This window comes from Chaetura pelagica, unplaced genomic scaffold (assembly GCF_000747805.2).
Source record: "Chaetura pelagica isolate M959 unplaced genomic scaffold, ChaPel_1.0 scaffold128, whole genome shotgun sequence".
In the NCBI taxonomy this organism is placed as follows: domain Eukaryota; kingdom Metazoa; phylum Chordata; class Aves; order Apodiformes; family Apodidae; genus Chaetura; species Chaetura pelagica.
This window is the reverse complement of record NW_009954302.1, coordinates 766,685-779,880: the sequence shown is the minus strand read 5'-3', so window position 1 is coordinate 779,880 and position 13,196 is coordinate 766,685. Positions and strand designations below refer to the sequence as shown.

Below are 13,196 nucleotides of genomic sequence, written 5' to 3'. Positions count from 1 at the left end.
TTCTGTATCTCTGAAACAAAAGTCACTAAGGGTTGACTCTGATTTTCTTAGTAGTGCTGGTTTTGTTTTACATACCAGTAGACACTTGCAGCATCAACTTGCTCATAAAGATGCAGGTATCATCCGCACAGACACTATAGTGTCTATGGAAGAACATTTAGGAGCACTAAATGACCTCTCACATAGAACTGTTCCAAAACCATGGCAGGCAATTTCAATGTTCTGGTTTCATAATTCTTTTCCACCCATTTTTATCCATCCATTCTAGTTCACAAATCATCTGTTTATACTACAATAGTCTAGTTGCATTAGACTAAATCTACAGAAAATAACACCAATAAGAGGGCATTAAAAACCATAAGGAACATATGGAGCAGCAGGAAGAGCAGCCATATATTTGTGTTCAGTTGTCATCAGTGGTCTTTTTTGAGAAAAAGATTAATTTTTAAAAACTCTAATATACACTTCTGGCTTCCGCAATGTCTCCTAGCAGTTCCACAATTAATCCATATGGTACGTATGCTACATATGCTACTTCCTTTTCACTTCACCTGACCCAATTTTGAGCTGAGAAAAACAAGACATATGAAGTTATACAAAACCAGATGCAGTTTCTCCTCCACATCAGATCATGGGCGGAGAGGCAGGTACCAGCAGGTAAGAGCTTCAGCAGAGGACAAATATTTGCCTTTCCCCTACCACACACACACCTTCCTCTGCCGCTACCACTTCCAGAGCACTTCACCACTTCATACCCACTGCCAAAAATCTAGAGCTGGTTACCACACTCAGAACATGACTAGCACTAAGCATGCCAGAGTAGCATGAGAAGAGATTATCAGCAAGGGATAGTTTCCCTTCTTCCCAGAAAGCCACACCTGGATAACAAAAGCAACTTTCCAGAGTAGGGCTTCTCATGATTCTCACTCCCCTAGCACTCTGTTCAAGCTTGTCCTTTTATGACTACTTACAGCAACTACATTTCAATATATATATTGAAATATATATAAATATATATTTATATAAATATATACATATTTAATAGAGGTAACAATGCATTTATTTTATTGTATGCTAGAAGTACAAATGAATAAACTGTTTCTTCAATGCAAACAATAACAGTGTTTATTATTTGGTCTGCATACACGTAACAGAAGGACAAACACAAGTCTGTCCCTTTCAGACTTCTCCTGACCAGAATAAACTTCTTCCACATTTTTAACTTTAAACAAAGAACTAATGTGGGGGAGGGGAGGGGAAAGGGGAGAAGTTACAAACCACTCTTTGCAGGTATCAAGATCCCTGTTGGTGGCTGCATGAATTGGTAAAAGAACAGAGAAAGCCATAACAGAAAAAGTTAAGCTTCAGAAATATCTAATACCATTCAATTAAAATAAATAAAAATTATGGCTCTTTGAAGAATAACTACATGCAAAATAAAAGAATAATCCAGGCAGGAGTCCTACACCTAAACTAGCTGTAAGAAACTAACACATGAAAACGTCTTCAATATTTTGACATACTTTGGATACATTTCAGTCATGTTTTGACTCTAAGGATTAAAAGAGAGGTTTATTAAAATGAACTTTCAGATTATATCAAGAACAGGAAGAGAGATTAAAGGCAGGTGCTTAATCCAAGGTATTATATTTTTAAAAACTAAATTACATCAGCTTTTAAAATAATACTGCCTTAGCAGTAAATTATTTCTGCTGATCTTCTACGTACAAACCTAAATTGGCTGATCTTTTGGCAAGCAGTAAAAGAAGGACATTAAAGTCAGTTTACATTGCTACATGAAATTGAAAAGCATTGTGGTGCTGCAACTTAGTTCTCAAAAAGGCTCTGCTTTGGGACAGCAATATCTGAACACTGCCACTGCTCACCTCCCAGAGCTCTCAAAATCTGCAACAATTAAATAATGATTTACAAAACTAGAAGCCCTACAGCTTCTTCAAAAAACTCTAAGTTTCTTCATCCCAGCTCTCTCTCATATATGTCAGAAGTGAGCAATTACAATGGTTTCAAAAACATCCCTATCTCAGACTCAGTCAGTCATATTAAGAGTTTCAACATGTGGAAATACACAAGAATGTATCATTTCAGTGCAGGCTTCCAAAAAGAATTGGACTATTCCTGCTAGCAAGACCTTTTTAAAAATACCTTCAGGAGCAGAATTGTTTGAGTGAAAACATTCTAAACAACTACTTCCCAGCATGCTTTCCACTTCCAATCTCACAGGCTGAAGTCAAGCCTATTAACCTAGTGTTTTCACTTGAATCAGTTTTACTAGTGCATTGTTTCTTTTACAATGGAGAAACTAAAGTTTCAAAGTTAAACGCCGTGATTGCTACTTTTGATTTTGACTTCAAAACATACCTGGAATTACTGTCTCATTGCATTTCAGAGTATGAAAGAATCCTGCACTGAAGCCAACCCTTTGCAAATACTCTTCTGAGCATATGAAGTCACCCTTAATGGTTTTACAACATGTAATCAAAATGATGTCTCTCCTGTGACTAAGCTGTCACAAGACCAAACTCAGTTCTCTCAAGGGGACCCTATGAAGTAAAACAGCACCCCCTGACTTCAACGATTTCTACAGTATCTCATATCCATGCTCATGTGCCTAAAAAGAAGTGCTTCCCATTCTTAAGTCAGCTTAAGCTCACTGAATTAGAAACATTCTTCCCTTATATCCACCCAGTTGCACTGACAGTCTCATAACTTAACTTGAAAAGTAATTTTGGATGTTCAGATTATAACAGAATCACTTTCAAAGGAGGGTTGTTTGAAAGCCCATAACATCTCATGGAAAACAGCTGTAGAGTTACAGAAAACCTTAGATTATCCCTGAAGAATGAACATTCTCCCTTTCAAGTCATACCACTCACTTTTTAATAAACTAATAATGAAACCTTTTCCTAGCTTCCAAATTTCACTTTATCTCAGGCTCACTTATTCTTAACTAAAGGTGGATTTCAGTTTTACCTTGAAATGCACTGTGATGCTCCAAGGAAGGGCTGTATTTGATGCATGGAGATCAAACAGCAAACCAATTGGGTAATGCCTAAAAATGAAGAGATATTAAATGAACATGAAAGCCAGGCATTTAATTCCACTTGACAGTTAAAATACTTGCATTTACATGAAAAAAAACCCAAGCTGTTTCACTCCTAACATTATTCATATTCATCATTGCTCATTTAGAAAAGTTATACAGACAACTGACTGACAGCTTCTGGCAGAATCCAGTCTGGAAATTGTAAGTTCAATATCCAAACCAGAGGTCTCCAACCTGTGCCCACAAAACACTACTAGTTTTGCAACAACATAAGTGGCCTACAGCTGCTCTTTAGCACCCTTCAAAAACAATATTTTTAGTTAAAAAGCTAGATAATGGTAGGAATCTGGTCTGAAAGAAAAGTATATGTGCTTTCAGATATTTAAACACCATGGGTTTATACCCCATCAACCCTAACATCTCTTCCCTCAAGTCATTGTGGAGAGTAACTAGTAAAGTGAAGAAATAACAGATCTGTAAAAGGGCTGAAAAGAGGACAGAGATGAACTCTATACCTTTACCATCAAATTAAGTAAAATGGGAGAGAGAGAAAAAAAAAAGATTGATTGCAGTTTTGTATTTCAGTCATATTCTGGATTAAAGGAGTTACCCAAAGAAGCTGCTTCCTCCAAATACTCACTTCTGTCTTACAGGTTTATCTCTTTTAAATACATTAGAAGATAGAGCCTCAAGCAACTCAAGGAACACATCACATACACAAAACTCCCAAAGGCAGCCTAAAATGTTTCTACCATCTTCTCACAAGCAGAAACTGGCAAGATTTTTGACAAAATCTTTTTTTTTAAATAAAAGAGCCTTACTAGCTATTCATTCTACAAAGAGATAAGTACACACTTAATTGAAAACTCAGTAGTTCCACTGAATTAAATGGGATTTATTACAGGATGTATAGCCAAGAAAGTTCAGACAGCAGTAACTCAGAGCACTGCTCCAAAAGCACCTGTGCCAAGCCCATCTCCCGACCTGCTAAACCCTCACACAACAGTCCTCCAGCACCCTCTACAGGTGAGCCTGCCCCCAAACTAAGACACAGTCAAAGAATCTGTGATGTCGCTTCACAACAGCAAAACAAAAAAACAAACCAGTACTACAGCTCTTTAATTTACATATTGCATGTGTAACTTCTTAAAAGTACCTAAAATCGTGTTTTCCTGACAACGGAAATAAAGAATACAGACAATAACAGATCCAGGTTTATCCTGATTCATTGTTAATGCTTAAGTTTTATGCTACTAAGACTTTTAACTACTAACTGCCTATCGTGTCTTGAGCATTTCAACAAGGATCCAGCAAGAGTTCCATGAAAAAGTGGTTTTCCAGGTGAGCTAAGAAACAAAAATCAGACTTCCTGTGATAACAAGATGAACACAAAGGATTTCAGTTACTTTCAATTTATACAACAAAATAGAGACACCATCAGTTCTTGGTCTACCACTGTATTTTCTACCCAGTGTAGATTACAAAATAAAGTCCATGTACTCAAGCCTTCTTCAGTAAAATGCTTGTGCTTTGCACAGTTCATACATGGCTTTTATTTTGAGAGAGGCCAGTACTAAATTAAATTTGTTGCGTAGCAGAAGACATGAAATTAATGAAGACAGACCATGAGAGAAATAATTTTCTATCCAGAAGTCCAGCCTTCCATAAGGGGCAAAGTTCACACCAGGAATGAAGCAATCCTGGGATATAAGACTTCAATTCCATTTCTCACACACCAGCATCTAATCTCCAGCCAGTACAGGCCTGAAGTAATGTCTGTACACAATGCTGTGCTTCACTTACTTTTGAGATACAGTTACCAGCATTTTTTAAGAATCTGGAAAAACAACAAAACAATAGTAAAGCTATTATTTGTGTTTCCTTCATAATAAAACCTGGTTTCTTAACCAGGATAGAGAATTAAGGGAGGCACAAAGAGAGAAGCTGACAAGAGGACTTGTCAATTTGTAGATGGAATTAAAAAAATAAATAAAAACCCCCCAAACAACATTCCCTCACTCCAATCCTAAGTGTATCTACTTAGCCAGTCTTCCTTCATTAAAAATCTTGCTTCCAGTGGTACTGCAGCAATGCTGTTTCTGAAATTCTATTTGAAAAACAGGTGTTGAATAAATACAAATGCTCCCTAGAACTTACAGTAACCAGGAGAATTAAAAAACAATGACATTCAAAAACCCAAGAGAGCCTCTGATTGTCCCCTAAAAAAAAATAAAAATCAAACAGAACAGCTAAGCTTCATATTTGAAAACTTACAGAAAATATAGATCTATTTTTGGTTGAAGTAAAAAGCCTCTCTTTTTACAACTTCAGACAAAACTTCACACATTTTCCTCCCATTATCTACCCAAGATTATGAACACACTGGGACAAACTTGGTGCTACTTGCTGTTGATTTAGACAGTATCCATGACTCAAGGTCCCTATAGTACACTAAGAAACCAATTATTGTTAAATTCCAGATAATTTAAATAGATGTTTAAAGGTGGTTTTGCCAGCCAGATTGGAAAAAGTGAAAGCAGCTAGTTTTTCATGCTTTTCTGTTTACATATTTTCAATGTTTACATCAGGCTGACCTCAAAGAAACAAAAGACTAGAAGAGATCTACTGCATTACCAAGTCTAAGGGGACTCCATGACATGATGCTTGCCCATCACAAGACAAGCCAGGTTGAAGAAACTAACAGAGTCACTGGTTGTTTTCTTCCCTATCATGACACAGGAAAGAGAGATATAAAATTTCTTCAGCATGCAAAAAACTAAACATTTTCTAAAGAGCTGCTGCTATCTACACAGAAGCTGCAAACATTGCAGCTTTCAAGGTTTCCTCATGGTGGAAACAGAAAGAAACACAAGCTGATGAACAGTATTTATGAGAACTAAGTAAATGAAACAATAGCAGCCTGATTCCTCAACCTCTCAGGAAAAAAAAATTAAAAGACACTTAATAGACCACAAAACAGCACAAAAACAGAATCATGAGCAATCAGTTCAAGAAAGTTGAACTAACTGAATTCAAAAAGAGCCTGTGCATCACTATCAGATTTTCTGTTTTACAGAGCAAGGACACATCACACCAGTGAAAAGTGAAGGTCATGCACATGTTTTATTATCTTTAAGCATATATCCTACTTGTATTCAGACTCTAGAAAGAATGTTTCCTATCTATGTTAACAGGCATCTACTAAGGAGGTAGAACAAGTTAAATAAAGATTTATTTGGTGATTATACTGCAAGAAAGAGTAAAGCCAGAAACCACAGGCATTTCATATTACAGGACCTAGAACAAAAACAACAGGTGCAACATAACGTCTGCCTTATAAATATTGTGAGCACATGCAGAATAGTAAAAAATATGCTGGTTTTCCCAAACAACATGCTTTTCTTACCCTCCTCTTTTTGCCATCTTTGAAATGCAATGGAGTAATTACTTTGGGAAAAGTGCTGACACTGTGTTGAGCTTGGTAACTCTCTACATGATTAATTAAGTAAAGGTTAAATACACTCACCATTTCAGTGGTGTGCCTTCATATTCAAACCATATTTCACTAACTTCCTCTTGTCTCATAACTTTCTGAAAGTGTTTCTTGACTTTGTCTGTCACCAGTGTCAAGTAGCTTATCCTTGGCAAAAGCAACTGAAAGAAAATAACATAGAACCTTTAAGTATACATAAAATTCCCTAAATCAGTGAAAATTTGTAACAAGTATGCATTTTCATAACCAAAATTCAGAGTTCTTCTCAAGTATCCAAAATAGAATGCCATGTTAATCTTATTATCATCCCTCCTTTTTTTTTTTATTAGAACAATAGATGGGACCACAGAATAAACAGGAGTAAGTTTATTTTTTGCATATTTAGAGAAACATTTGTTTTGTGGTGTTCCTCATAACTACTGCATCTTCTTAATATAGTTTCTTTATAGTACATGGATAAAGTTAGGCCTTAAGTAAATGTCTATGGTACAAACATCCCAAAGCATGTAAGGATGCATTTTGCCTGACAGAAAACTTGGTGTCTGGTGCAACATTCTTCCTTAATCTCTCCAACAATTGGACCACACTTTGACACATAAATGAGATTGTATTTTGGCCATGATACTATAATTTATTTATAAAGATCAGATTCACAAAGAAGTATGGAAAGTAAATAAAGAGTAAGATTTTTGAAAGAGAATGGATCTGTCTTTTAGATAATGCTGAGTCAGGTTATTAACCTGCATATACCTGTGAAACAACTTTAGGATTATATAAAATTGCAAAAGATCAAGACTCACCAATAACCAAGTCAGTTAACACTTGATCTTTTGTGTAGCATTTGGTTTTCTTTTTCCATCTGTTGCTCTTACTACCATCATCATACTGTTTCTACCTTCTCTCATAGGAGTCTAATTCAGCAAGGTAATTAAACACAGCCTTCAGTTTTAAAATTTGTAATCTTAATAAACTTATAAACTTAGTAAAATTGCCACGTACACACCCAAGTGAGAACCTTTTGGTTCACCAGTGACTTGAATGACACTATCACCTTTTCCTTTAGTAACCTAATTCCATGTACCTACACTGATGGTTCTCAAGACAACCTAGTCCAGGATATTCCAGTCAAACCCATACAATTTTTGTAGTAATTCCATATTATTCCTGTGTGGCATTTGCAGTTAAGTGAATGATGGTATATTCTGATAGGAGATCCATCTGGATTGTTTCAAGACCCAATTTTCAGCATCCTGCATGTGGCACAGCCACACAGGAATTGCTAAATGGATTAAAGCACTGATTGCAACACTGTTTGACATAACCCTTGAAACTGCAGAACTGATTTCCTCTGTAAACTACTTTATTTCAGGTCATAGTGTGGAAGAACAACACAGTTTCTATTTCAACACAATTATTGATCACAGACAATAACCCAATGGAATTCCACAGAACATGGCCAGCACTTCCAAGGGGCTTCCCTGGAGGACAAAACCCAACAGTTAATTAGGTTAACAGGGACTGCCTGTTTCTCAGAGATGCTGAGGATCTGCAGCACCTACTGACCTCTTTTTTGGCTGCTCTCCCTGCTTTTACCTTGCTACTCTCTTCCCCTTCCACAGAGGACATGAAAGGATACAATTCCTACCACTTTTCTAGCTTTAACTAAGCTTGAGATTTACAAGTATATCAAATCTGTTAAGCCAGACCTTTAAAATATAATTTGAAGACATTTTCATGTTGTTACCCTTCTCCATCAGTTCTCTACACTCAGTGAAAGACATCAGTTGACACAAGACATTTTTACTCCAAAATCCTGTAATTTTTACATGCTATTACTGAGTATTTCCAGAGGAAAGGTACTAAAAAAAATATTTAGAAAAACAACCATTTAATGTATTTAACTATATGGGGGTTGGGACTAGATGACCTTTAAAATCCTTTCCAACCCAAACTATTCTAAGATATGCTGGGCTTTAGTCAATCTCTCTGACAGCAGAATCACTTTTTTTTTTATAGAGGCTTTTGTATGAAACTGGAATTCTACGGAGCAGTTCACCTTCTAGACTATTAGACTCTCACAAGCTTCTCCAATACTTCACCCATCTGGCAAGGAGCCTTCCTTGCAGGCAAAGCCACATTCACCAGAATGACACCTCTCCCACAAACACATCTGCTACTGACTACTAAACCAGCCCATGCAGGTTATCCTACAGCAATATTTCTAGATGCTGGGAATGAAAGGCCATGATTCAGTGATAACAGAGACATACTAATTCAAGTTTAGCTCATTCCACTAGGTCAGATCTGCCCAATTGCTTTATTTTCTTTTTTTTTGGACCAATACCCTTGTATCAGCTGACTTTGTGCTAAAGAATAGAAAAATGCCATGAAAATCAAACACATCCAACAATGCAAGTAAAGCAACGACTTGAATGTAGGGCTGATAAATCACTACATAATACACTAAAAGACACAACTGCCCATCATAAATTAAATTACTTGAAGTGCTGCATGGGCAAGATGCAGAAAAGGTAGCATCAAAGTTTTTAATGAACAGACTGACTGCATACTTAGCATAGATTCACTAGTTATAATTTTAAATAGTGGATGAGAGAAAATACCTAATAGGAAAGTGCATGATATAACACATAAGGAATTAAACAGAAGAGAATCCCAGTTTTTATTCAAGTTGTCTGGCAACTGACTCTGACATCCATTTTATCCCCTAGAAATGACAAGACTTAAAAGAAGATTCAAGGCCAAACCAGTCAGTGGGTGAATTGCTTTTATGTGTCAAGACAAAGTAAGGATTCCTGAAATGCTAAGTGAGGCTGGGTGCCTTTCCCTCCAGCAACCAGTTGTGTAAGTTTTCTCCCACTTACTGTAAAATTAAAAAGCTGGTATAAACTCCCTCAAAGTAGCCAAAGTCCATGGTATAAAGCCAAGTAGATGTTTACGACCTGTTGGGATCAGACTGAACATTGCAACAGCAATGAAGACAAGACAAACAAACCACTCAGTCCTAACAATTAAAAAAATACTATCTGAGAACATGAAAACACCCTAAAATTTGTATTTGCATCTCAATTCTTATGTCAGTGGCTATACCAAATGTAATTATTTAATCTTTTTAAAACAAGCAGGTATAAGTTCTTGATTAAAAATGAGACACAACAACCATCAACTGTTTTCAATACAATTTCTAGTCCCAGCTTTGAAAGAAATGGTAAAAAACAGGCACACAATTCACATCCACACAACTGAAACCCAAACAGTTACACAAAACTGCTAGAGGAAAAGAGCAAACAAGGAAGGTTTAGAGTTCTTCTTAGGTTATGAAAACAAAAGCTCCCAAATACATCAAGAGACAGAATTAATCCTACTAGGTTAGAACATGCTATCCCCAAAATCACGCAAACTGCAACAACCTCCTTTTGCATTTCTGCATTTAATGGTAATAACCAGGAATGCTTTCCATAGAGGTTAAATTAAATGTAAGAATTTTCTAATGCCCATGTTAAATGCTTCATCTGTCTTCATGTAAAAATAGTACCTCTCCAGCCACCTTGGTGGGTTTTGTTGCAGAACAAAACACCATTTTACAGGCAAAACATGATGATGACAGAAACATTCCAGATTACACAGCACCTGAACTGGTTTGATCACTGATGCATTCAGGATGAAGAAACAAAGCACCCCAACCTGCAGTGGCTTCATGTTGCTCACTATTACAGACATCTGGCCAGAACAATTCTTCTGACACTGAGAAAGCTTAAGAGTGGCCCAGCAGAGGGTCCCTTGGGCACTATCATTCCAAGACTGCCTTCTGCTGTCATTCTGGCATTTTACACCTGATGAATGTCAGCAATAACTCTGCTTCCTGTACATTTTATTTTTAACTATAGAGTTACACTGGAAATGGATATATCAAGTTTATTTTCTTTCCTGTGTAACTCTGAAACAGACACCTACCTGGCTTGATTACAGGAAGAAAGATGAAAGTGCCTTACCTGAGCTTCTTACTCTTGATGTCCATCCTCTTTCCAAAATGGCAGACAAGATCATTTTAAATTAGCTCTGTCAGCCCTACCCATTGCCACATTGAAATACATGCATGTACTCCTGTCCTGTGCCAAGACTCCTAACACCAGGGTCTCCAGCCTCTCAACAAACTGAAATCCATCACACAGATTCTGGGTTGTGTTTCTACCTCCTCTCTCCAGGTCTATGTCTTCCTCCATCTTCACAAAGCAAGTTCCTCAGAGCTTTTTCCCCCTCTCAACATAACAATGCTATTATCTCCTTCCAATGACACCTTCCCATTTATGAAAGGCAGCCTGGAATAGAGAGTTTATATCTATATTAACAAGTATTGAGGTGTGATAAGAAATGTAAAGTTGAACAGTCTGTGTCGCAGGCCAGGAATGTTAACTACATTCACTTTTTTAATTCACTTTTGGAGGATTTTCATGTTTTTACCTCAATTTCACTCCAGTTTGATCCCATACACTAAATGCCTGTTGGCAGCTGAAGCACATCATCTGCTTCACCTTCCCTTCAAAGTGATTCAGCCTGTGGGCTCCAGGACTGCTGTGAGATGCAAACCTGGGCACAGGAAGTGGAAAGGATGGAGACTTGCTTCAAAAAAATGCACCCCAGATCTGAACAAAAACATGAATTCGATGCACACTGAAACCATGAGAACTCAGGCATGATCTAAAACTTTGATTGCTATTCTACCTTTTCCTATTATAAACCCTTCAAGAAGAAAAGCTGTATTATCAGAGCTCCAACACAGCCTGAAAAGGACAAAGCTGAAATTTTAGAATTGTGATCTATGAATAACTAGATTTTGCAGAAATACGAAATTAAGCCTTGAGAATTTCTGTGCACACTTTAAGCAGAGTAAATAAAAGAAAATCTATCAGCTTAAAACTATCTCCTTGACTCAGAAATCTGGCCACACTACAGAGATAATGTGGTTTCAGGGTTTCCATGCTGAAAAACCCAAAGTGCACATCTCTATAATTCAACTCATACCTTTCATGTAACTCTTATATGATATATGCATATTATATTTTAACAATATATATACATGTATATTAAAATATATACAATTTGAAGTCTGAGACTCCCAGACAGTTCAAATGTAGTTGGCAATCCATCAGCCACAGAAAAGTGCTCTTGATCAACCAGTGGTGAAACTAAACGATAGAAAGATGAGCACTGTTGTCACTGAACAAAAAGCATTAATGCTTTTTTAGGTTACAAAAGCTCATTGAACACATTCGTGAATCAGAAACTGGACACATACAGATGCTATTCAATACAGAAGGAAAAAACACTTCTATCCAGAAATATTCCTAAAAAAAGTAGAAGGGGATACAACAAGGGAGTTCAGACTCACATAAAGACTCAGTAAAGATTTTCCTCCCACATACTTGTTACATTTTCAATTTAAGTTTCATTGAATCAGCTCACATTCTCTATCAGTCAAATGTCTGCTAGGTACTGAAACACTGCTAAGCACACTGCAAATAAATGTCACTATTACAGAGGGCCCTTCCAGTTTACAACTCATATAGATCCCTCACCCTTGTTTTTATCATCAGCTTGCAACCCAGTCTAGGCACTGTGAGACATTATAGCTGGTTTTCCTACATCTGAGCTTGACCTCTCAAGGCTGCTTGCATTTAAGAAAAAGAAAATCAGCAGAAAAAGTCTAGAAATAGACCAGAGACAGAGTTAATTATGATGAGTTTGTGTTACATGGGTGACTGCTACTGGTGTTTGAGATGGCACAAAGCTCTGACTGAAGGTAACATGCAAGTTCTCTTCATTCTTCTGGTCATTATCCAGGAACACACAAAATCACATTAAGTGCATGTAGAGCCTCTTCCTGTTACCTAATTATTTATCAACCTTTCATACATATACTTTTTCAAGACCTTAGTTAGCTGTGGTACGTTTATCTCACTGGTGACACAAGCTTAAAGTTTTGAGCCCAAGGTGAAGAGAAATGAACCACAGAGCATGGTCGAGTTGCAGAAGGTACCAGGGATAAGAGAACAGGGTTGTTACTTTCTCATTTTCACAACACGATGGAGAATGAAGGAAACAATCCTAACCAAGGCACCACCCTGCCTGTGACTACTCACATAGTAAGGCTCAGCTTCCCTTTCAGTTATCTCATCCTGATACAGAGTGAAACAGGTTGGTATTCGTCCAAACCACACGTCTCGAAGCACATCTTTGTCATCTGTCATTCTTCCACGGGGCGGTGAAAAACATGTAGCTCAGCCTTGTTCCTTCTGCTAGAGCTGTAAACACACCCCCCCAAAGCCCCAGAGGAACGGGTCAGCGAGGCTGCAAACAAAACACACGCGGTGAAAGGTTCTCCCGTAACCGCTCCCGCCACCGAGACGCCAAGTGCCTCGGTCTGCACAGAGAAGGGGGCGAGTTGAGGCCTCCGAGCTCACACTTCCCCTTCGAAACCAGCCCTTTCCAAGCTGCCTCACGCCCCAGCGGCGGAGCCCAGGGGACCTTTCCCGCCCTGCTGCCCCCGGGGCCGCGGCGGGGGCAGCGACGGGGGCGGGTTGGGGGCTGGGGAGATGGGGGGGCCGGTTTCTCCTCAGCGGA

At 37.8% G+C, this 13,196-nt stretch overlaps 1 protein-coding gene across 2 annotated transcripts in view; it reads right to left on the bottom strand.

Moving 5' to 3' along the window:
• Positions 1-12,896, bottom strand: part of ATG5 (autophagy related 5) — a 66,431-nt gene extending 53,535 nt beyond the window's left edge. The window contains exons 1-4 of one of the 2 annotated variants that reach the window (XM_010003857.1): positions 12,716-12,823; positions 8,159-8,161; positions 6,591-6,718; positions 2,992-3,070 (exon numbers count right to left, since the gene is read on the bottom strand). In XM_010003857.1, coding sequence (XP_010002159.1) covers positions 2,992-3,070; positions 6,591-6,718; positions 8,159-8,161; positions 12,716-12,823 — 318 coding nt within the window. Of the gene's footprint in view, positions 1-2,991; positions 3,071-6,590; positions 6,719-8,158; positions 8,162-12,715 lie in introns of both variants that reach the window. The other variant, XM_010003858.1, reaches the window with a different exon arrangement.
• Positions 12,897-13,196: the final 300 nt, after the last annotated feature.